This window comes from Chinchilla lanigera, unplaced genomic scaffold, assembly GCF_000276665.1.
Source record: "Chinchilla lanigera isolate Chin_1 unplaced genomic scaffold, ChiLan1.0 scaffold00006, whole genome shotgun sequence".
Taxonomy (NCBI): domain Eukaryota; kingdom Metazoa; phylum Chordata; class Mammalia; order Rodentia; family Chinchillidae; genus Chinchilla; species Chinchilla lanigera.
The window spans coordinates 38,205,297-38,229,621 of record NW_004955407.1 but is presented as its reverse complement, the minus strand read 5'-3'; the positions used below and the strand labels follow the sequence as shown (position 1 = coordinate 38,229,621).

At 49.3% G+C, this 24,325-nt stretch overlaps 2 protein-coding genes across 6 annotated transcripts in view; one reads left to right on the top strand and one right to left on the bottom strand.

The window, feature by feature from the left end:
* Sh3bgr (SH3 domain binding glutamate-rich protein) overlaps nt 1-3,795 on the bottom strand; it is a 39,966-nt gene extending 36,171 nt beyond the window's left edge. For 2 of the 3 annotated variants that reach the window (XM_005375771.2, XM_005375770.2), the window contains exon 1: nt 3,583-3,790. In XM_005375771.2, coding sequence (XP_005375828.1) covers nt 3,583-3,627 — 45 coding nt within the window. In that variant the 5' untranslated portion in view covers nt 3,628-3,790. Of the gene's footprint in view, nt 1-3,582 lie in introns of all 3 variants that reach the window. The other variant, XM_005375772.2, reaches the window with a different exon arrangement.
* A 5,045-nt stretch (nt 3,796-8,840) lies between these two features.
* Nucleotides 8,841-24,325, top strand: part of Lca5l (Leber congenital amaurosis 5-like) — a gene marked incomplete in the record, with an annotated part of 44,249 nt that continues 28,764 nt past the window's right edge. The window contains 2 exon segments of one of the 3 annotated variants that reach the window (XM_013504856.1): nt 8,841-8,945; nt 17,933-18,083. 3 annotated transcript variants of the gene reach the window in all.

The window sequence follows — 24,325 nt, the reverse complement described above, 5'->3', positions numbered from 1 at the left end:
GGAAGGAAGGAAGGAAGGAAAGAAGGAAGGAAAGGAGGGGCAAAAAGGGGAAGAATCCGAGCCAGGGCTCTGGTCTTCAGTTGCCTTATCTGCAAAAAGGATCCCACAGATTTGTCTCACAGGTGTTGCTGAGCACCGGGTGTGTAGATGTGCAGAACAGCATTTGCGCTACAGTGTGAGAACCACTATTTCATGGTTCCGCCGGCCAGGCCTGGTAGGTGTCCCGATTACTACTTTAAAGTAACAACCCTGGGGCAGGTGTGCCGATGCACACCCATGATCCCCACACTTGGAGGCTGAGGAGGATCACAAGCTTGAACCCAGCCTGGGCAATTTAGCAAGATCCTATCTCAAAAAAGAGGTGGGGATGTAACTCAGTGTGAAGGCCCTGAGTTCAACCCCCTGGACTGCAAAAATAAATATTTAGAAATAAAATAAAATAACAACCCTGCAGCTCCAGTGAGTGAATTTCCCAGGATGTGCACCTAGATCAATCTAATTTAGAAGTCATGCTGGGCGTGGGGGCACACACCTGTAATCCCAGCACTTGGAGGCTGAGGCAGGAGGATTGCCGTGAGTTTGAGGCCAACCTGAGCTACATAGTGAGTTCAAGGCCAGCCTGCACTACATAGAGAGGCTCTCTCTAAAAAAAAAAGTCATGTTTTTCCATTCATTCCAGGATCTAAGCAAATGTCTTGTCCATCCAGACAGACAAAGAACTGAGACACTCAGGAGCCCCACGAGGGTCTCCCTCTAGGACAGTGATCCCACAGCTATCCTTTGTCTCTCTGTCCCACGCCCACTGTGGCACTGGGCTTCTGGATTATATGAAAAGACAGTCACCTTCTGCTCACAGGGCACCTCAACCCAAACCCCTCTGGAGCGTGGTAAACTGCTTCACAGTTTTTTAGAGTCAGCTGTTAAAATAGAGCTCTAATGCGCCGCTGAGGGGATCAGCTGCTCTTGGAGATGACAGTATGTGGCTGCTTTCTCATCTATTTCGCTCATCCATAGTGAGTTCAAGACCAGCCTAAACTACACACTGCAACCCTGTCTCAAAGAAAAAAAAAAAAAAAAAACAGCTGGGCCTGGTGGTACACGCCTGAAATCCCAGCCCTCAGGAGGCTGAGGCAGGAGGATCACTGTGAGTCCAAGGCCAGCCTGAGCTACATAGCAAGACCCTGTCTCAATAAATAAATAAACAAACAAACAAACAAATTATAAATAAATAAAGAAGTAGCAAGGGCTTTGCCAACCACCCACCACACAAGCAGCGTGAGCAGTGAGATTTTTCTGCCCAGGTTTGGGGGAAAATCCGCACCACCACCAAAGCCATCAGCACAGACACTGGGATACTGAGATCTCTGTTCAGTAAGACACGGAGTCGTTTGCACAGTTCTGACTCACAGTGATCATAGGCACAGCTCTACGAAACAATACTGGATCATGATTAACACTGACTGATCATTATAACAACCGCAGTGCCAACTAGCATTGTTACCAAAATGATGGCAGCAGTCAACGCTACCTAATAGCAGCTGATCAGGAGAACGGTCACTGACAGTCACAATGCCTTTGGAGCACTGATCGGGCGCCTGACCCCCCTACCAGGCCCCTGGGCTTGATATTTCAGAAGTCTTCATGACAGCTCTGTGAGGTGGGTGCTATTCTTATCCTCATTTTACAGACTAGGCAATTGAGGCCTGAAAGGTGAAATACCTTCCCAAGGTCACACGGTTATAGTGGCACTGAAACATTTGCCTTGGTGTCCCAGTGGACCCAGCTTTCCTGAGACCCTGGGATGAGTGGTGCCCCTCCAGCTCCTCCAATGCTAAGTCAAGGATGCTCCCAGAGCCAGGCTTGGGGTTGCACACCTGTCATTCCAGCACTCAGGAGGCTGAGGCAGCAGGATCGCCGGGAGTTCGAGGCCAGCCTGGGCTACAGAGTGAAAAAGCCTGTTTCTAAATAAATAATAAAATAATGCTTCCAAACTTCATGAATGTGAGATATCAAAGAAACCTAAGGAATCTATGTATGTATTCCTTGCCATGTGAAGAGCCAAATCACACAGACCCAATCTGCAGAACATACAGAAAAAAGTGGTAGTTTTCCATACTGAGCGGGAACATATTTAAAGCCTAACGAAACCATTTCCCTCAAAACGATATTTTGTGCTCTCATTAATGTGGTCCTAGGCGGGAACGCAGTTCAGGGATGGAGCACTTGCCCGGCACACGCAAGGCCCCGGGTTCGATCTCAGCGTGACAGAAGTTAACAGACCAAATGTATTCTTTATGGTTCCACCTAAAGGGCAGAAAGGTTTTCACATCTGGAATTCTGCCTTTGAAGTGCTGCTTCTCTTTTTCTGCTTAAAACCTGATCTCACAGCATCACAGGTCCTTTCCTCTTGTATTTTTTCTTTTTTTTTTTTTTTTTTTTTTTGGCCCCTCTGTGGAAGCCCTTCAGTCTGCCCAGCAACTGTGGAAACCTGAGCTGAAACCTGAGATCCCCCCAGGAACTAGATGTAAAAAGAAACAGCCCTCCTCGGCTCTTGAGATGAATAAGAGGTTTTCTATCCATGGCTTTCCTGCTTCTGGTAACAAGTTAATCAAAGCACAAGTTCTAGCCAAGGGTGGTGGTGCACACCTGTAATCCCAGCACTCGGCAGGCTGAGGCTGGAGGATCACTGTGAGTTCGAGGCCAACCTGGGGTACATAGTCTCAAAACAAAACAACACAAAAACAGCCCTAGACAGACACTACAGCTGCAGCTTAAAATCGAAGCCTGCAGCGCTTCCTAGGAAGGAGGAGAAACGCCACCCCCTTTCCAAAGGCAGGTCTGCTCTTCACAGGAGAGAGGCCAGGCTGCGTGGCAGAGGTTGGTTGGCTCTAACTTCCTATTTTTGGGCTGTTGTCTGGATTCCTAAAGTCTAAAACTATGACCTCAGCGTCACTTACTTCTGTCACTGTGACATCATTCCCCTCAAATAATCGTATTACGCTCGGCGACTACACACTTGCTGCTCCACCGCGGCGGTTCGCGCGCACATAACTTCACACCGAGTCATCCTAGCACTCTCTCTCTCGCCGCTCCCTCCAAACCCAAGGATGCCACGCATCTCTTGTTTCCAACTTTTTAAAATTAAAAACAAAACTTTTATTAGCAAGTGTTGCAGTCCGCGACGATTACACTCAGCCTGGGGAGCTGGTGCGTGTGTATAACGCAGCTCGCTTCTTTTTCCTCCCCTTCCCCACCCCCTCCACCCACTTTAAATCAGTCGAAGTCTTGCAGAATGAATGGCAGAAACGCTACTCCAAGAAAGTCTGCAGTTCTACAAGATGTACAAGCAACGGCGAGGCGATGCGAATCCCACGCTACAAACTCCATCCTCAAACACGCCTGCTGCCTCGAATCCGCCTTCGCATCCACCTGTCCTGACTGCACATTTTTTACACACTTTGCTCCACACCGTGCAAACAAACTCAGCAGGCCAGGGGCGCACACGCCAAAGGCACTGAAGGCCAAGCCTCCTCCTTCCAGCTCTGAGCTCCCCAGAACACAGCGGGTGCCCCCGACACCTACCGCTATGGACCCAGAAGATGTGGCCACAAACACTTTGATAACCATGTCGAGGGTCGGAAAGAGGGCTCCCCCTAACACACCCCCGGCGGGAACGCGTCGCTCGACAAATCCTGACGGGGACCGGAGCAGCGGGTGCCGGGTGCCGGGTGCCAGCTGGCGAGCGCCCAGGCACAGGGGCAGCCCGGGCTCCCCTCTCCATTGGCCCAGGAATATTTGGGGATCTGTCAGGGAAATATTTGATTGGCTGATAAAAGCAGCTGCTGGACCCTTTCCCATGTCACTTTAAACGCCTGACAACAGTCCCTAAAAGGCCAGGCTTTGCAGCAGACCAATCAGAGGCCTGGGTGCGGAAGGGGCGGGGCCAGGGACCCCAGGGGAAAGGGGGGCCCAGAAAAGTACTGGGCGCAGGGCGGGCCTGGGCTGCGGCTCCTGGCGAACGGATCTGAAGGGTCAGAGAAGCCCCGGGGGCCTAGGAACCAAGAGCAGCTTCCTTGTTTTACATTTCTCTGGCAGACTGTAAAAGTTTGAAGAAGCTGTCTTACGATAGAATTCCTCTCGGAGCGGCCTCTCCGTAGCTGTCACCACCTGTTGGGCCTCGTAAGGGCTCAGGGACATCCCCGGGGGGCAGGGACACAGGAGCAGGCACGGTACCGTCAAACATGTGGGGTCAAAATACAACAACTGATCCGTTCACGGCAGGCCCCAGCCCGCCTCACTGCCCTGGGAGATTCCAACCAAGTTTAAAGTCAGAAAAATACAAAAGCACAGCGAAGAACCCCAAATGTGAGCTGCTCAAAATCAAGATCAAGGGCACTAGGGACAAAGGTCTAGTCTTTCAAGGAGGTGCCCCACACCCGGGTTTTGGGGGGTTTGGGTTTTGTTTGTTTTGAAACAGGGTCTCGGCTATGTAGTTCAGACCAGCCTTGAACTCACTGTGTAGCCCAGGCTGGCCTCAAACTCACAGCCATCTTCCTGCCTCAGCCTCCCAAGTGCTGGGATTACAATCCCGCACCACCACGCCTGGCTTCCCTCTTTTTTTTAAGGTCCCCTGGCACTCATAACGGAGAAAGCGGCATGGGCTTCCTGGATCAGGGAGGGACCGCCTTGGCTTCTCTGTACCGGCCCCTTCACCAGGGTCTGGGATCCCACAGGCCCGCCCCACCCACCCCCTGAGGCAGATGCCTGAGAGGCCCGGGGCCCTGGTGTCCCTGGCACCCGGCTCAAACTCACTCACCTCACACCACACCCTGGAAATGATTCTACCAAAATCTCATTCTTAGCTTCAACGTATAAGGTCAGCCTCCTCCCAATGAGGTAGTTAGTGAAGGTGGTCGGTCAGTGGGTTCTCCTCACCCAAATCTCTCGAAGTTCAATTTTACTTTAAAGTCCACTGAAGATTACGGGTCACTTTTATATTTATTCTTTTCTCTATTTTCAACATTTCTACAACGCATACTATATTTTCCACACAAAATAATATTACATATGTTCACGCCTGTAAGTCTTCCATATGAAAGCTGGTATGGTGGCCCACACCTGCGAGCCCATCACGCCTGGAGGCTGAGGCAGAAAGATTACAAGTGTGAGCCCGGCCTGGGCAATCAGCGATTTAAGGAAATTCTGTCTCAGAATAAAAAATAAAGGGTGGAGGCTGCGGGTGGAGGCTGCAGATGGTGGCGCATGCCTGGAATTCCAGCACATGGGAGGCTGAGGCCAGCCTGGGCTACGTAGTGAGTTTGAGGCCAGCCTGAACTACATGGCCAGACCCTGTCTCATGTGCGAAATCTGCTGCGGGTACTTTGGATAAACCACACCCGTGAGCCCTAAATCTGGCTTCCACTGTTCTCCTCACACTGACAGCACAGATTTAGAGGTGCTGCGAACAGTAAACAGTGCAGCTAAGGCTCGAACCCAGGCCCATTCTTTCCACACTGCACCAGAGAAGTCCCTGAGGTGCTGCCCGCGTGGTCTTAGTGCTCCCTTCCTTCATAATGAATCATCTTTAACAAACTCATCCTTTTAAAATGACCGTGAAGGCCGGGCGTGGTGGTGCACGCCTGTAATCCCAGCACTCAGGAAGCTGAGACAAGAGGATCGCTGCAAGTTCGAGACCAGCCTGGGCTATAAAGTGAGCTCAAGGCCAGCCTGAACTGCATAGCGAGACCCTGTCTCAAAAAAAAAAAAAAGAAGACCAAATTAGGAAATTGGGAACTTCCTGAAAGATCCCTGAGACACCCATGAGCTTTAAGACAATTAATGGGAATTCCAAACATTCCTTAAAATGGAGCTAATAAATCTCCAATTTACACGGCCCACTCCAGAAAGATTTCGTCCATCTGGTAAACACATGGGACTGAGCCGTTAAAACATCTCCAGCGCATGCTGTGACAGCTCAAGAACGCTTTTTGATTGAACTTCACCTTGACTATAAATTGTAAGGTATTGTCTACAAACTTCACAGAGCTTCTCAAATGATATGATAAATGACATCAGATGTTACTTTTTTTGTCTTTCTGAGACAGCGTAGTTCAGACTGTGTAGTCTGTGTAGTTCACACTGGCCTTGAACTCCCTTTGTAGCCCGGGCTGGCCTCAAACTCACAGTAAGCCTCCTGCCTCAGCCTCCCAAGTGCTGGGATTACAGGCATGTTCCACCACGCCCAGCCAGATGTTACATTCTGATCTACATAACCTGATGGATAACCTAAAATGACAAAACCACATGTTCTTAGTATGTGGGATGATGAAAGAGATTAACATAAAAACTGTACTGGGTTGAATAATATTCCCCAAAATTGGTGTTGAACCAAAACCCCCACATGTAACCCTATTTGAAAACAAGGTCTTTGCAGATGTAATTAGCGACGTTGCAGTGAAATCATTCTGGTTTAAGGGCAGGCTCTGAATCCACTGACAGGTGTCCTCATAAGAAGCCACCACAGGCAGTGCCACGTGCCTGTTACCCGCCCCCCTCCCCAACTCAGCAGCCTGAGGCAGCAGGTTCACAAGTTAGAGGCCAGTATGGGCAACTTAAGGACACTCTGAATCAAAATAAAATAAAATAAAATAAAATAAAATAAAATAAAATAAAATAAAATAAAGGCTAGAAATGCAACTAGTTTTTTGGTTTTTGTTTTTTGGGGTTTTTTTGTGATAGCAACTAGTGGTACAGGGCTTGCCCAGCATGCACAAGGCAATCCCATGGGATTGAGCCCAAGCTCAATCCCATCAGTGCAAATAAAAGACACACAAAGGGGATGAGGGAGGCAGAGACAGGAGCTGCCAGAGGAGAGAAGAGGAGAGAAGTCCCCCTAAGAGCCGTCCGAGTGTGGCCTCTCCACACCTTGACGGATACTTCTCACGTCCAGAACTGTGAGATTATAAACCTGTGTTGTTCTAAGACACCCAACTTGTGATAAATTACACCATCCCTAGGAAACTAACACAGGAGTGAGGCTGCACTTTCTTATGTGGCAAGGTGCCAATGAGCTCCAAAATACCCACAAGGCTGCTGCTCCAGCCATGGGCTGAAGGGCCCGCTCCTCTTCCACAACACACAGAGACCATCCCCACACAAGCAGAAATGAAATCTACACACTTTGAGACGGAGGGGCTGGGGCCGTGGGCAGGTAGTAGCAAAGAGGAAACCATGCAGGTAGGAAATCAACCTCCATCTTTCACACCCTCCAGTCCCGAGCACCAGGGTTGCTTATTCCCTTAGTAACAAACTGTCACCTGGACAGTGTCCCTGGGGTCCCACCAGCCACCTCTCCGCGACTGTCAAGTCTAGGGTGACATTTGAGTCTGTCTACTTAAGGCCATGACCGCCACCACCCAAAAATAGCTAAGGAACGCAGGGCAAGAGACCACACAACAGGCTTTTGTGATAGCAAATAGGCGTATGGTTTAATACCCCTGTGCAGGCAGGCAGAGAGCAATAAAGCTATGTGCTCCGAAGAGAAATGTGTCCCTTTTACATGGATGGAAAGAAGACAGGGGACATTAGGTGGGAAGATTTTAATAAACATCTATGGTCAAAGTTCTCTGGCCACCTTGCACCTCAGTGGACAGGGTCCTTGAAGGTCTGGTGTAAATCTTTCGGTGGCTCCAGTTGTTCCCAGGACCTTAAAATTCCATGTCCTAACTGATCTCCTCCACAACATCCTGCGCTTGCTGATGACAGACTCGGTTCCCTGCAGAAAGTAGTGCTTCTGCTGGCAGGCAGGTTGGGGGCTGGGAGAGTCAGGTCCTGGTGGAGCCTCACAGTAACCATGTGTGGCCCTCCAAAATAGAAGGTGGGCACTCGAACAGCCGCCAGGTGAAGGGTTGGTGATGTGGAGGGGAAGCTTTGACTGTCCTCTACCAAGGTAGAATTAAACGGAGTACCTACCGTTTCTCACATAGCAAGCAAAAATCTTAAAGTGTGACCAACTGCCTTTTGCTTGAGACAGGGTCTGGCTATGTAGCTCAGGCTGCCTTTAAACTATGTAGTCCAGGCTGACTGCAAACCCGCAGCGATCCTCCTGCCTCAGCCTCCCGAATGCTGGGGTCACAGGCATGCGCCACCACACCCGGTGTGATCAACTTAGTCTACAGTAACACCCAGATACATTATAAATAAAAGGTAACTGACAAACTGGGGGAAGTATTGCAACAGATGTCAAAGACCAAGTTTTCATACATCAAAAGTTCTTCCACATAAATATTTATAAAGATGGGACATCAAGTTCAAAAATGGGAAAAAGGGCTAGGTATGATGGCCCGTGCCTGTAGCCCCAGCTACTCAGGAAGCTGAGGCAGGAGGACCAATTGAGTTCAGGAGTTCTAGGCCAGCCTGGAAAACATAGCGAGACTCAGACAAAAAAAGGGGTTCGGGGCAGGAAAAGGCAAATCACAAGATTATAATGGCCACCAGAGATATCCAAAAAAGTCTACCCTTCTTAATAACAAGGGAGTGAATACAAGATGCCAACTTTTGACAATAAAACAGGCAGTCATTAAAAATCATCTACAATTCCATCATCATCGGTTTTATCCTCGGCTGTAAATCCCCACACCTAACATGCACGGTGTGGTGATCAGATGTGGGTACTCTACTCGCTCTTCCCACCAGGTCCGTGCACCCTGCTGCTTCCTACACATCTGAGCACACTGCGAGCCCAGGTGAAACGCGTCAACGCCCACTGCCCCGCCTCGCAGCCCCTCCTTGTACCCGCCCCCCGCCGTCGCGCCTGCGGGCCGCAGTGCGCATGAGCATGACCCGCCCACCCGCCATCCCGAGAGGCTCCGCGCGCGACTTCCATAGCGACGGACCCACGCCGGAAGGCCTGGGTTTGGCGCAGCCGCAGGAGCAGCGCGGAGCAGGTAACTGCCCCGCCGCTGTTGCTCTTGTATGGTCCCTGCGCTCCAGCTTCGCAGAGGCCTCCTGCTAGAGTCTTTCTGGGCTCCCGGCGTTGCGCGGTCCCTCAGCCCGGGGACCTGCTGTGCCTGCTGGTAACGTAGCCAGGCGCCCGCCGTCCCCTTCTGCAAAGCGCTGCCCGCCAGGGTCCGCTCCTGCCCAGGAGTGGCGGCCGGGCGGGACGACACCCTCTCGGCGCCCGGTCCGACCCGGCAGCTGAACCCCTGGGGCGGCGGGCAGGCCCGGGACGGCGAGGGACGCCCTCCGACGGCGGCCGGCTGCGTTTCCGTCGAATCTCACTCCGGCTTGCTGTTTGGCTTTGGTCTAATTTTCCCTTCTGACTTCAGCGCCGTTATGTTCCCGTCCCCAGCCCGTGGGAATCGAAAGCTTTTGAAATGTTATTTTACCTCCACCCGCTCGGCCTTGGCGCTCTTTATCCATTTTCCCCTTGGTGCTTTAACATTTCGTTACCGCCACACTTAACTTTTTTTCTTTTTTTTTTTGCCGGTACTGGGCATCGAACTCACGACCTTGCGCTTGCCAGGCAGGCGCTGTGCCGCTGAGCTAAATCTCCAGCCCCTACCACACTTAACTCTTGAGGCCAGCTTTCCTGGGTGAACGTGACCTTGAGCCTGTTTGCGGGCTAGAGGGATGCATCCAGTCTCCTGGACTCTTCCATCTAAATGTCACGAGCCCCAGATGTCTCTGTCGGCCCCTGGCCCCGCCTCCGAACGCCACATCCGGGACCCAGCAGCCTGCCGCGCCCCTGCTTAGGTGTCCTGGGCGCCCCAGAGGCGATGCTTCCGGCAAAGCCCCATGACCCCGCAACCTCGTAGCCCACCCCAGGTACTGCAGTCCCTTCTTCCAGTTGCCCAGGCCTCGGTGCCTACCTCGACTCTGTCGGCATAGCTTCAAATGTGCGCAGAACAGTCACAGTTCTGGTCAGCGGCCGCTTCCAGGTCGCCACCGCCGGGTGCCTGTGTTATGTCAGTGACCTCACTGGGCCCCTTGTGTCTGCCCTCCTCCCACTTGAGCACAGTGGGAGCTGATTTCTCCTTTTCTGTTATTTCATATGAATAGGTTTTAAAAGGACAATATGAACGTTGTGCTTCCCATAAATAGAGTGTAGTACACATTTTGAGAATTTCAGCTTTTAAACCAAGTAGACAAAACTAAGTCCTTACTGTTACCAAGCTACAAACTGAGAGACGTCTTTTAGCTTTATTTCCCTTTTGCAGGGGTTGCATGCCAGGAAATGGAGCCCAGGGGTCCTCTGTGACTGAACTACACCCGCCCCAGACCTCCCCTTTATTTCAGAGACAGGGTCTCATTAAATTGCCCGGGAGGGATTCACTTTCAATCCTCCTGCCTCAGCCTCCCAGACTGCTGGGATTACAGACATGCAGCACCGTACCCAGCTGCCCTTCAGCTTTCCTAGGTCTAAATCTGACAGTGTCCCTGGAACAGAACTAGGACCTTTTCAAATAGACTGTACTGAAGAACAGAAGTATCCAGGTGAGGAAGGGGCGTCGTGTAGGAATTGAAGCGTTGTTCCCTGCTCTCTGTAGAGAAGCCCCGAAAGAGGCTAACTGCAATGGAGACAAATTACCATCCCTGTGGTCTTGATTTCGATAGTAAGTACCTGAGTGCTGTCACACCGACACGGTGGTGCGTGTAACAAGTCTCCACCTTCAGAGAACGGACAGCCGCTAGTCGGGTGTAACAAGTCTCTACCTTCAGAGAACGGACAGCCGCTAGTCGGGCTCTAAAACCAGCTCCTACTTATTTTCCATCCAGCAAAACCCCGTTTCACCAAAGTAACGGAGTCAGATTGCTAAGGTTTGCTGAGGGCCTAGAGGCAGCTGCAGATCATAAACCGCCACTTCCGTTTGATGATCTCCCCACCATGCCCTGCTCTGCTCTCACTTTACAGAGCAACAAAGCTGTCAGATGGGAAAACCCTCAGTCTCCAGCTACCAGAACTGTAAAGCTGGCCCATTTTGTCTCCCTACCCCTGTCCATGATTTCCGCTCGTTCCACTGGTCGGGCATCCTGTGTTGCCAGGTGTCCATTCTCTCCTGGTCCATCTCAGCTGGCTCTGCCGTGGCGTTTACAGTGTCCAGTGTTCCATCGCAGAAGACAAAAACAAACCTCCCTCGACCCCACACTCGCCTGCAGGTTCCAGTCTGTCCCGTCCCACATCCCCGGGACGTGCCAGACTTGTGCAGAATCCCCGTATTCAGTTCCCCTTGTTCCTCAGTCCTCCGCCCGCTCTTGTCTACTTCCAGCCCCGTCTGTGTCTAAAGCAGAAACCGCCCGTCGGACGTTCCCAGGCCCATCTTGTTCAGTCATTCTTGACTCCCGGCTGTGTCCCTCGGCGGGACCTATATGTCCAACTAGCTGAGTGGCATTGCTTCTTAGTGTCACCTGGACACCTCCAGCTCATCAAGCGTAAGAGCGTCCCACCACCCAGTCCCAGCTGGCCCCTCTGCCATCGCAAACTAGGGTTCTTCCTCCTCACCACACCCCAACATCCGGTGCAGCCGCCAGCCACAGGGATGTTGTCGCCAGAGCATCCTCCCAGGTCGTCAATGTCACTACCTTAGTCCATGCCTCGTGTTAGACACCTTTGCATGACTATTGTAACAAATTATTATGAGCAACGTAGAAAAAAGGGTTATTCTGGCCCAGAATTTGGAGGATCCAGTCCAAGACTAGTCGGTTGTTACTTTTTGGCCTGTGGTAGGCAGCACATCACGGTGGAGGCCTCAGAGGAAGATAGGCCACTCACCTCACAGCTGGGAATTGAAAGAATAAATACCAAATCCCTACAATCCCCTTCCAGGCCACGCCCCCGAAAGGCCTAAACTCCTCCTGCCAGCCCCACGTCTTGAAGGTTCCACCACTTCCCATAGCCATGGGTGGGGGACTGTGGGCCTTTGGGACTTCCAGATCCAGCTAGCATGCCTCCATTCAGCCTTCTGAAACTGCTGGCCCTTGTCACAGCTTCAGCCACATGGGTCTTCTGTGCCCTGTGTCTGCTGTGATTTTTCCTCCTGTCCCTCCTCTCCTCCTTCCTGCCCTGTACCACTGACCTGCTTATCTCTGCTGGACAGTACCTCTCTACAGGGGTGGCTTCTTGCATCCCCAAGGCCCCCAGTTCCAAACACGTAGATCAGTCACTGTTGTGATAAGCATATTACCAACACATAAGTGTCTCCAAAGCAGAAAGCTTTGTGTTGCTCACCATTATAGCCCTGCACCTCAAACAGTGTGTTGAAAGAATGAATGAAATGAACATTTAATGTGTAACAGATAATAGATGTCAGATGTTTTAGTACAGTTTTAATGAAATAGAATGAAAGTTCTAGTAAAAAGAAATCACGTAAACACTGAAAGTTTTTTTTTAAATGTAGTAGGGAGCTAAAAATAGGTCCCTCTATCCTGATTTAAAGTTCTTCCTAGAACCTGCGCTAAATTTTTCATTTACCAAATATAAGCCGTTGCACTTGCCATTGCGTGGTGGCAGTAGAGAGACACAGTCCCTTCCCCTGAAGGCGCTGCTTTACTGTGTCCTCTGCTAACTCAAGCTGGTTGTCAGAAAGAAGTAAAATGTCTAAAATTATTCAGTGACCAAAGCCCACATAGCTAGGCCATAACCCATAACCATGCAAAGGTTGAACGTGATACATTTTCATGTTCTCAAATCTTGAAATTTCTACTATAGACAGATTGACTGCTCGATTGAGTCATGTGTGGGTTTTATGCTAGACTGGGCCTTGGGCATCACTGAGAAACGAGCTCATTCCTTGTCTTGCGCAGTTTAGAACAGAAAGCTAGTTCCGTTGGCAGAGCTGGGACTAGAACCCACGATCTTGCATCACAGTGTCTTTCCTTTCATAACCTGCTGCCTGTCTCCTTAATCAATGTCAGCCCGTGACTTCCATCCATGTTTAGAGTGACCAGATTTCTGAAGCAGAAGATTGGGGCACCTGCTCTTCAGAGTACATGAAGTGTTTGGAATAGTATCTTAAAGGCCCCCAGACACTGCTCATCTCGGTAGGTAACACCACCATCCACAGGCTGTGGCCAGGGCATTTCTGCTCCGTTCATTCTGCCTAACTCTGCGTCGAGGAGCTTGTGTTTGTCAGGGGCTCGGAGCTTCCTGTAGGAAGATGCTACACTTGGGTCTGGCTGATACTTCCCTGAGCTCATTCGCAGGCACACCCATGTCCGCCTGTGCCCCAGCTGTGACGATGGGGCCTTGACTCCCTGTTCCTCCAAAGTCCCATTTTGTCTTTGTTAGTATTTGGAGGAGACATACTCTGGTATTGTGTCAAAGCCCGCCCCTTAGCCACGACCGTTCCCTGACGGTTGGCATCCACTGACAACCACCTTTCTCAGCGTCCTCTGCGGAGTGTGTTTATTCCTTATTACACTTCCACCACTCCCGCACATGTATTGGTTTATTCATGCGTTTTCTCTTCATCCTCATGTATTCATTTTTCTCTTTGTTTTTAATTAGGTTTATTGTTACATTTGAGGTCTACGTAATGATCACATTCATGGTGGGGACTTTGTATCTGTGCATGATATATGTTTCTTTCCCCTTTCCCCTCCCCTCCCTTCAACCCCTCTTCGCCTCTTATTTACAAAAGCTTTGTTTCCACGTGTCCTTCTTTTCTCATTTTTCTCATTTATTCCTTCGTGGTAGTATGGACTGGGAGATCTCCGTTTCATTCAGTGAGTCGGACTCCTTCATCCGCATATCTGTGACGCTCGAATTGTCCTGCAGTTGGCCGGCGAGAGCTCCTTTAAGACGCCTCCGGGGCCTCTTGCTATGTCCCAGCTGTGTGCTGTGCTGCCCCGGGCTGGGGTCCCCGTCTCGGTTTCCAAGGAGCCCCGACCCCTTGCTGTGGAGAGCAGTGTTCAGGCACAAGAGGCGCAGTGTGTTCGCTGTCACTGCAGTGTCAGTGGTGCAGAAAGCAGGGTGGGGAAACGCGCGCTATCTACACCTGCCGTGCACGGGTCCCTGCGTGTGCACGGCTGACACATCTGCACCTGCGTGTGCGCCTGACGCAGTCTGTCCGGTGCTCCCCGAGCCCAAGACCCTTCTCTCCTCCTTTTCCGATGTAAGAAAAATCCTTCCAGGCAGAGGCATTAAGAAGCTTGGCTCCCGTAATTCTAAATATATTTACTTCTTCGATTACCTTCATTTCCTCCATGTGAGTAATTTCCCAGCCTCATTAACTACATGACACTCTCTGTCACCCTTCTTGCCCTCCACCCCCAGCCTCCAGGTACCTTCCACCCTTGCTTCCTGGTCTGGTGTGCGTGTGTACACGCATGTGAGAGAGAGAAAGAGGGAGTGAGAGAATATCTCCGTCCTGAATGCTCTTGACTCACTGTTTTCTCTGACTGGCTCTCCTCCCTCCAGGGCTGGTCGCATTTTCCTAGCTATAGCCCAGATGAGGTAAAGCAGGGAAGATTCTAGAAGCATTAGGGTAATCTTTCCACTACGTTAGAACCCACCCTCTTTGTCTTCTTGAAATTTTAATAGTGCATTTAATTGATACTTCAGTAGCCTACCTCTGGTCTCGTTTTAATCCGTGATGTTTTTCTGAGTAGCTGTTCAGTTCCCTTTTGCTACTATAACAAATCACCACAAACTGTGGCTTAAAATAAAAATGTGTTGTACAGATGTGCAGTCAGAAGCCGGAAGTGAATCTTCCAGGGCTGCCATCAAGATGCTGGTGGGTCCTTCCTGAGGTGCCGTGGGAGGGCCCCCTCCCTTTCTTTTGCGAACTTTAGAAAAGCCCATGTCCGCCAGCCTGAGACCGCTCTTTCCGCCTTGGGAGCCGGCCGTTGTGTTGTCTCTCTGATGCTACCTCCCTTACTCGGCCTTCTAACTCTGACTCATCCTCATCCCTTGTACATAGGCCCAGGCCACTCCATGACGCCCAAAGGGATGATAATTCAGGATAATTTGGGAAGGTCTTCCCACCTCCAGTTCTGGAAACTGACTGATGCTGCCGAGGCTATTTTGCTCCAATAGGAACACAGGTTCTGGGGACAAGGACACGGACACGGACATCCTTGGGGCATGATTTCAGCCTCTCACAGTGTCCAGTGAAAGCCTTACATCTTAAAAATGGTATTGTAGGGGCTGGGGATTTAGCTCAGCGGCAAAAGCGCCTGCCTGGCAAGCGCAAGGTCGTGAGTTCGGTTCCTGGTACCGGAGAAAAACCAAAAAAAAAAAAAAAATGGTATTGTAAACCCAACTGGATGACACACACCTATAATTCCAGCACTCTGGGAGGCCGAGGCAGGAGGATTGAAAGTTCAAGCTTGGCCTAGGCAATTTAGATATTTAGGGAGACCCTGTCTCAAAATAAAATGTAAGAAAAGAATAGAGGGAGTATAGCTCAGTGTGAAGGTCCCGGATTCAATCTCTAGTGCTCCTAAGAAAAGAGAGAGAGAGACAGAGAGGGAGAGAGAAGGAGGCAGAAACAGAGAGGAGAGAGAGAGATTTCTTCGGGAGAGGTATTTGAGAGAGACAGAGTTTTTTGTTGATGTTCTTTCGGTCTTTTTTAGACAGGGTCTCGCTATGCAGTTCAGGCTGGCCTTGAGCTCACTTTGTGGGCCAGTGATCCTCCTGCCTCAGCCTCCCAAGTGCTGGGATTACAGGGGTGCACCACCACACCTGGTGGGAGATTGATTTTAACTGCTCTCATTGTGGAAGGGTAACGAGCAACATCTAGACCAGTGATGCAAGCCTTTTAGAGACGAGTGCCCACATGGCTACCGAAAACCCACTTATTTATCACAAAGTGCCAGCACTGCAATTAAACCTGAGCACTGAGGGCTTAGATCGGAAAAAGCAGATCTACATTAACATCTTTTGTCTTAAAAACACGATAACACAAGTGCCCTCAGTTCAGCACCACTGACAAACACCAGCTCTCAGAGATCTGTCCGTGTGTCTGTCCACACACAAAAATGCGCTTCATTCTTCTGTCTCTGAAACTCTTGAGTACCACTTGTTGCTATTAGTCGTAATTAAAGCGTGTCTCATCTGACTCTTTAACTTCTGCCGCGCCGAGCGATGAAATACGGACCCTGATCGCCTCGCTCGGCATTCACGGTGAGCTGGAACATCTCCTCTGCTCTTCCTGGGTGTCCGTAGGTCTGCTTTGTCTGCCGTGTGTTCCCGCCCTTTGCTCGTTGTATTAATGCGTCATTTTAAGTACTTATAAATTAAAGACGTTAGTGCTTTATCATATTAAAAATAATTTCTGCAGTTTGTATCATGCTCTTTTGCTTTATAGTATTTTGTAGTATTTTTTGCTTTATAGTATTTTGTATTTGTTATATAGAAATTTTAAATGTTTATGGACTCATCTTTATCAGTCCTTTCCATTATGGTCTGGACTTTATGTCTTAGCACATTTTATGTCTTCTTTTAAGATGTTTTTCTTTTCTTTTTTATTTTTGTGGTCTTTTTGAGACAGCGTCTCGCTATGCAGTTCAGGCTGGCCTTGAGCTCACTTTGCAGCCCAGGCTGGTCTCGAACTCTCAATGATCCTCGTGCCTCCGCCTCCCGAGTGCTGGGATTACAGGCATGCTCCATAAGGTGTTTTTTTTAACATTTACATCTTTAATCCACATAATAATCATTTTCCATTTCTATTGGGAGTCCAGCCTGTGGTTTCCTTACATATCTATTCCCACCTTTGTTTCTGAGCTCTATTTATCATCTTACTCTGCACTCAGGTGCTAGTATCCGCCTCCTTTAGTGACCGTGGCTTTATATCTCAGTATCTGATGAGGGCTCCTTCTGAATCATTCTTTTTCAAGTTCTCTTATCTTCCCCCCTACTCATTTTTCAATACAAACAAGTAAAGTATGAAAGCAAATAGGAATTGTTAAGAATGGTTAAGAGGCCAGATGCAGGCCAGGGATGTAGCTCAGTGGCACAAGCACCTGCCTAGAAAGCACAAGGTCCTGAGTTTGATTCCCAGTACCAAAAAAAAGAAGAAGCCGCCAGATGCATGGTACAAACCTGTAATCCCAGCTACACAGGAGGCTGAAGCAGGAGAATCGAAAGTTTGAAACCAGCATGGGCAATTTAGTGAGACCCTGTTTCAAAACAATAAAAAGGGCTGGGGAGACAGCTCTATGGTGGAGTGCTTCCCTAGCATGTGAGGCCCTAGGTTCAATCCACAGAACCAAAAACTATGGGTAAGTAAAGAGGGAAAATGTGTGTGTTAAGCTGTTACTGTTTATGAGTCAGGACAGGGTGATACAATTACATGCTTAACCACAGAATAATTTAGGGTGGGGAACGCTGTTTTTACCATTTGAACTAAATTGTCCATTTGAGTTCATTATAACTTCACTACAGAATACAGTATTTACCTTTAAGAATTAGGATTTTCTAAAAAAAAACAATTAGAATTTTCTGGTTGTGATAATAGCCAAGAATCTGGTAAGTGACAGGACTGATTGTGGGGCCAGAGAAAAAATTTCAGCCAATGTCAGTACTTGAAAATAAGATTAGTAGCCACCAGCAGGGCCAGTGAGGTCTTCCATTGGTTACTTTTGTTGTTTTGTAGACAAGTGAGATGTGAGCCACAGTGTCTATGCAGCTCTGCAGTGGAGAAAGGAGAGGCAGGTGAAGCACAGGACCTTTTGTGCAGCCTGAAGTATTTTTGAAACCGCCACACCGTGTAACTCCTTGAAATCTTCTTTCAGCATCCCCAGAGGATAATTCAGGAGTTCCCCAGTTAGCCACCAGTAGCTGATAGAGCGAAGGCCCTAGTGTGTGAAGCGTGCCTCGATCCGCAGTGCAAAGGGATGTGTTGTGAATCAGTGCCGGGTCACAGCCTCTGCTCTTGTGTAAATATGTTTCTCTGCTAGACAGTAACGTTTTCCTTTTGTGATATCATTTTAGGTTTTTTGAAATATATTCTTTCTTTAAAAAGGGACCAAAACATGTCAAAAAATACTACCCTGGAAACTTCATAAACACCACGGTGGAAAGGATCCTGTGCTCAGAACAGAGTTTCTCTGCAAACATCTTAGAGAAGTTGAAGGAGCAGCAGGTACCAAAGAACCCGTTTTAGCATAAGCTATTTCGTGTTTGCCTTATTGCAAAAGCAGGCTTGAAGACAACAGAGTGTAGTATTTAAAATAATTCAGATGTTCACCTTGGTCTACAAACTCCTTATTTCTTATTCTATAACTAGGTGAACGTGGTGCATGCCTGTAATCCTAGTACTCAAGAGGCTGAGGCAGGAGGGTCACCACAAGGTCAAGGCCAACCCGGCTACATAGTGAGTTTGAGGCCACCTTGAACTATGTACCGAGATCCTGTCTCAAAAAAATTAGATGAACACGATATAGACATTTATTCTTGGTGCACTCCAAGAAAACACGTGATGGACCAGGTGGAACGTTTCCATTAGAACATGTTGGTCATGGTGGATCGTGCTCCTGGGTCATAACAGCGATGAAACAACTGCAAGCCCTGTAATGATAGAGACAGAATAAAATGATGTGGCAGGTGAATAAAATAAGCACCTTTACAATGTCAGCGCTGACTGTTCAAAAGATAAACACTGCCAAAATGAATCTATAAACTCTATGTACTACCATAAATTTGATACAGTAAAAACTGGTGGGCTAACTAGAGTAGACATTAATTACATAGTTACTGGCTGCTGCTTTGAAAGTCTTAAGACATAGGTTTGCCTTCCTAACCCAGTACCTAGCAGGCACTAAATAAATGTTCTTTGACTGAACCTCTTAATTAATCAGTTAATTAATGAGGAACATTATGTGGTTGGCCCAAGGCCTAGATTTTCCACTATGTGCCACATAACCAGAAATCCGTAGAAGTGAAGACTGTGTATATTTTTTATAATAATGACAAAAGGTACCCTATTTATGCTAACACGGAGACACTAAAGCAGTGGAGTCGACCTAAAAGTGCAGTACTGGGCCTGTTAGTGGTCATCAGCCAAGTTCAGTAGATGAGTGAGAAGGTAGCTACATCATAGACTGAATTTCCCACAGAGACCTTTGGTCTACACATTCAGGGGACAGCTCCCTGCTGGCGCTGGTGACAGCCAACTTGGTTTTACTGCAGTTGGCTGATAATGTGTCTCACACTCAGTTTCCTGAGAAAGACCAGAGCTGCCACAGTGCCGGGTGAACCCAAGGAGACCCATATTTAGGTCACATAGGTAGAAATTACAGGACAGTCCTAAGGTCCTACTGCAGGAATTCCAGAATCCTAAGAATGTTCCATCTCTTTGGCAGCTGTAATTTATGTTAAGGTCAAGTCCAAATGTTCCTCAAGTTACAGTAGAGTTGGGTTCCAATAAACCACTGTCAAAAAATGCATTTAATTCACTCAACCTACGGAACGTCTCGCCTGACCCTTGCCTACCTTCAGTGTGCTCAGAACACTTGCATGAGCCCACAGTTGGGCAGTGTGATGGTCAGGCTTAAGTGCCAACTTGCCTGGAACCAGGCATCATGGCACACACCTGGAATCCCAGCACCCTGGGAGGCCGAGGCAGGAGGATGGAAAGTTCAAGCCCAGTCTGGGCAACTTAGCAATTTAGCAAGACTCTGTCTCGAAATAAAAAATAAAAGTAGAAGAAGAATAGTGGCATACCTCAACACAGAAGCCCTGGACTCAACTCCCAGTGTTGCAAAAAAAGACAGAGAAACTCTGGAGAGGTGATTGGATCATGGGGTTGCTGTTCGCATCAGTGGATTAATCCACTGATGGTCACAGCTGGATGTGCTGTGAGGAGGTGGGGCCCAGCTCGAGGTGGGCCATGGGGAGAGGGAGGCTTTGGGAGGGTGTGTCTTGCTGGTGCTCTTCCCTCTGCTCTGCTTCCCCATGAAGTGAGCAGCTGTGCTCCATCATATCCGTGATGCTTCTGCCTCCAAACTAGGTAACTCACCATGGACGGAAACCTCCGAAGTCGTGAGCCAAATGAACCATTTCCTCCTCTAAGTTGTGTACAGCGGGCATTTTGTCCCAGCAGCAGGAAACCTGAACAACACAGGCAAAATCATCTAACGCAAAGCCTGTTTTATAATAAAGCACTTTAATAAGCTTATCTTATGTCATATAGTTTATGGAATCCTTGTCACCAAGAAGAAAACTGCCAGTGACACTGTACGCTCTAGGATATCTTTTGCTTATGCCATGACTGCTTGGCTGGCTGGGAGCTGCAGCTGGCTACTCAGTGCCAGGGTGTTGTGTCACACTGCATATCACTCCCCTGGGAAAAGATGGAAATTCAAAGTCCGGTTCACACTGAATGTGCACCTCGTACACAACATCCCAAAGCCAAGAGATTGCAAGTTGAACCATCGGAGGCCAGTGACTATTCATAATTCTTCAGGAAACTGAGCCACGCTACTAAGATCCATCTGAGTTTATCCCCTAGGCCTGCATAGTAATTACCCTCAAACTTAACAGTTTAAAACAAAGTGCGCTCAGTGTGGTGGAGCATGCTCATAGTCCCAGCACTCTGGAAGGCTGAGGCCGGAGGATCATAAGTTAAAGTTCATCCTGGGCAACTTAGCAAGTGAGTGAGACCTTGTCTCAAAATAAAAAATAAAAAGGGGCCGGGGATGTAGTTCCGTGCAAAGGCCTGTGGTTCAATTCCCAGCGTTACACACCAAAAACACAAAAAAGAAAGAAAATGGCCACTCCTCAAAAAATTACGTTTGTGAGCTTATGATTTGATTGTAATTAATAGATTGAAGGTAGAGAAAAGATGACATTGTACTTATTTCAAAATTAAGTAAATAAACATCCTAGAATCTACCTCCTGACCTAAATGAATTGTTTTTTGTTTAGCATACAACCCTACTTCTTCCGTTTTTTCCACAAGAGCACTGTGGCCCCTGTGACTTCCTGGGGCCAGCGTGGCTCACACGGAGGGGTCACTGGTTGTCACACACGTGTCCCTGCTGGACAGTGACGGTGACCTGGGCCACAGGCGGAGGGCCCTGTGGTCCGGAAGTCTCTGGAGGCAGCAGCCAAGGCGCGGTTGGGCCGCAGGGATCACAGACCACCTGGTGGAGGCGGAGGACCCGAGCTTCGAGCTCAGTCTCACGGTCGCAGCTGCCAGGCCGCAGACTCGTTCTCTATGGCTGTCGCCCGGGCCTCCGTGTCGTGCCCTGCGAGCCTCCCCGCTGCCCGCTTCCTGGTTGCCGGGGGCTTCCACCCATGTGAGCAAACAGAGGAAGAGGGTACAGTGACTCACCTGGGGCGGGACATCCGCGTCACCCCAAGTCAAGTCCCTGAGGAGCGGCCTGCCACGCCCAGCACGCGCCCCTTCAGCAGTCCCAGAGGAGCAGAGCTAGTGTGGCCTCCACGTCCTTCTTCGTCCCTGGGATGCGGGGATGCGGCGTCCGCAGGGGAGGAGAGTGACTGCATGTGGGGGAGCCGCTTGTTGGCTTCCCCATTTCCCCGTGTCTCAGTGACCCTGCACATCCACTGGTCACCCGCTGCTCTCCTGCCTCTTGTCACGGCGGCTCAGCAGCAGCCAGTGCACGACGTGCCTGGGCCCTGAGCTCCCGCCTGTGCACACCTGGCCAGCTCAGTGGGTTCTATTTTTTTTTTTTTTTTTTCTTTTTAAGATAGAGTTTCACTATGCAGCCCAGGCTGGCCTCGAACTCACAGCGATTCTCCTGCCTCAGCCTCCTGATTGCTAGGATCACAGGTGTGCACCATCTCCAGACTGGTTTCCAATAAATGGCAACTTAGAAGGAAAAGAAGCCTGAGTTTAGCCAATTCCAGAACTGCCAACTGCATCTAATTGCATAGCCTGGAACTTTGCCACCGAATAATCCAAAGAAGGCAACTGTATAGCTGTAACCAGTCAGGCATTTTCTTTTTCTCTGCTTCTTCACCCATCCTATAAAAGCCTGCTCTTTAACAACAGCAGAGCCAGGAGCTCCACCCACAGCTGAGTGCTGCGCGATTCACGCACCGGTGTTTGCACAAATAAACTCACGTTCCTCACACGCCCGGGTGTAAGGTGTAACGCTCTGGGCAGCCAGCCCGGCAGCCCTGTCGTCGTCCAGGTGGTGCCTCCCCGCTCCTCCCTGAACATCACGACCTGAGTCCCGGGGTTCCGACGGCTCCTAGAGGAGAGGCAGAGGCAGACAGTAAAGTGTCGTCTGTCTGTTGTCCGTGTCACTCCTCGTGCTGTGCTCTGGGGTAAGACGGTGTTCCCGCCAGACGCTCCCGCGGGGCCCCGAGGACTCCCTTTCCCTCCTCTCTCTCTGTCTCTCTCTGTCTCCCCACCTCTCTCTGTCTCTGTCTCTCTGTCTCTGTCTCTCTGTCGCTGTCTCTGTCTCCGTGTCTCCCTCTCTGTCTCCGTGTCCCTGTCTTTCGCTGTCTCTCTCTGCCTGTCTCTCCTTGTCCCTGTATCTGTCTCTATCTCTGTCTGCCTGTCTCCTCTCTTCTCTCCTCCCTCCTCTCTCCCCCCGTATCTAATATGTGAGTTTATCAAGGTTGCAGGATACAAGATCAATATCATATGTCAATTGTAGGTCTGTATACAAGCAGCAGTCAGAAATTAAAATCCTACTCAAAGCAGTGATACTATTTGCCATCAAAATATATGAAATACGGTGGTGCCTCAGTTCAAAGAGCTTAATTTGTTCCACGACTCTGGTCTTGAACTGACCTGACCATGAACGAAATCACACTTTTCTGTGAGGTTTAAAAGGTTTGCTGTCTCACTCGATGTGGAGTTCGAGAACATGTTCGGTTTGGCGCTGAATGAGAAAAGCAGTCGCCCTGGGGCTGGAGAGCTGGACGTCCCTTAACCTTGTCCCGTCTCAGCCGCCCGCCTCTGCGGGCAAGGATCCAGCGGGGTGGAAGCGGTTTGCACAGCTTACACGCAGGAGCTGTCAGCATTAAGCGCAGTGGTAAAATTACTGATCAGAGCACTTGGGTGGGAGGCTTCCCCGCCGGAGGTTAGGAGCTGTGTAAGGAATCACACAGCGCAGGGGAGCCCGGGAGAAGGCAGATGCAGCCAGACACTGATTTAGGGAAATCACATCTCCCAGTAGAGAGGTATTCGGCCCTGTTGGGAAGGGTCTGATACAAGCTAATTCCTCTTTTCCTTTCTCAGTAAAATAAGAGAATTGAGAATCGAATGAAAAAATAATCCTTCTCAATCCACCTACTGGAGATGGATTTGTTTCAGTCTGCTATTGAAGCTGACTGCTATGGAAGTGACCCTAGTGTGCTTTAATGCAGTAGCATTAGGTAGAAGTGCCAAACCCTCTGCTTTTTAACTAGTTCTATTAAGTATTTATATTCAGGTGCGCTCGCTCTCTCTCTCATCTCTTGCTACTTAGTTTAGGCTGGCCTTGAACTCACTATGTAGCCCAGGCTAGCCTTAAACTCACAGCAGTCCTCCTGCCTCAGCTTCCTGGGTGCTGGAATCACAGGCGTGTGCCACCACCCCCGGCTTAGGGTCCTTCTTGTTTGTGACTTCTTGTCCCTTCCATTTTAAATTGCCACAGCTAGGAGGGCTTATGGAAAGTATCAGAAGTTTGTGTCCTTTGGAATTATTTCTGAACTATCAAGGACAAGGTCTCCACTATCCGTTAGCTGTCTTGAGCTGTGTCAGAGATACAAAGAGTGAATAAAATGTATGGCGGATGTTTAAATTTTTTTAAAGTTTTATTACAGCAAAAGACACATGCCTTGCATCCCCCTCAGAATACTCTCCCTTGCCTCGAACACATGCATCCTATCATTCTTGCCATTTTCTGCAGTTCCTGAAGTCCTCTTTCCTGAGTGTCTTTCTGAGGCGTGATCAAAAGTATGGTAACAGCTGCTGCCGAGTGTCATCCAACGGAAAGGCGGATCATAAAAACACGACAGCGCCCTCATCCATCTTAGTCACCGGATCTGGCACCGTGTGACTTCTGGCTCCTCCTCAAAGTCAAAGTGACCATGACAGGGAAACGTTTTAAATTGATTCAGGGCATCAAGGCAGCCAAGACAGCGCAACTAAAGACACTTAGGAAAGAGGACTCCAGAGCTGCAGCAGAAAGGGGCAAGGATGGTGGGATAAGTACCGTGTGCTGGAAATACGGGGGAGAGTTTTGAGGATGTATGGCCATGTGTCTTCTACTGTAATCAATTTTTAAACTGTTTAACACTCACTGTATTTGGCAATGACACCATAAAACTGTCCTATGAAACTTTGGAGGTCAGGGGTACATTTACCAGCTGCTGTCACCCTCTCTCCCAAGGCATCCTCAGATCAAATGAGAAGCCACGTCTACA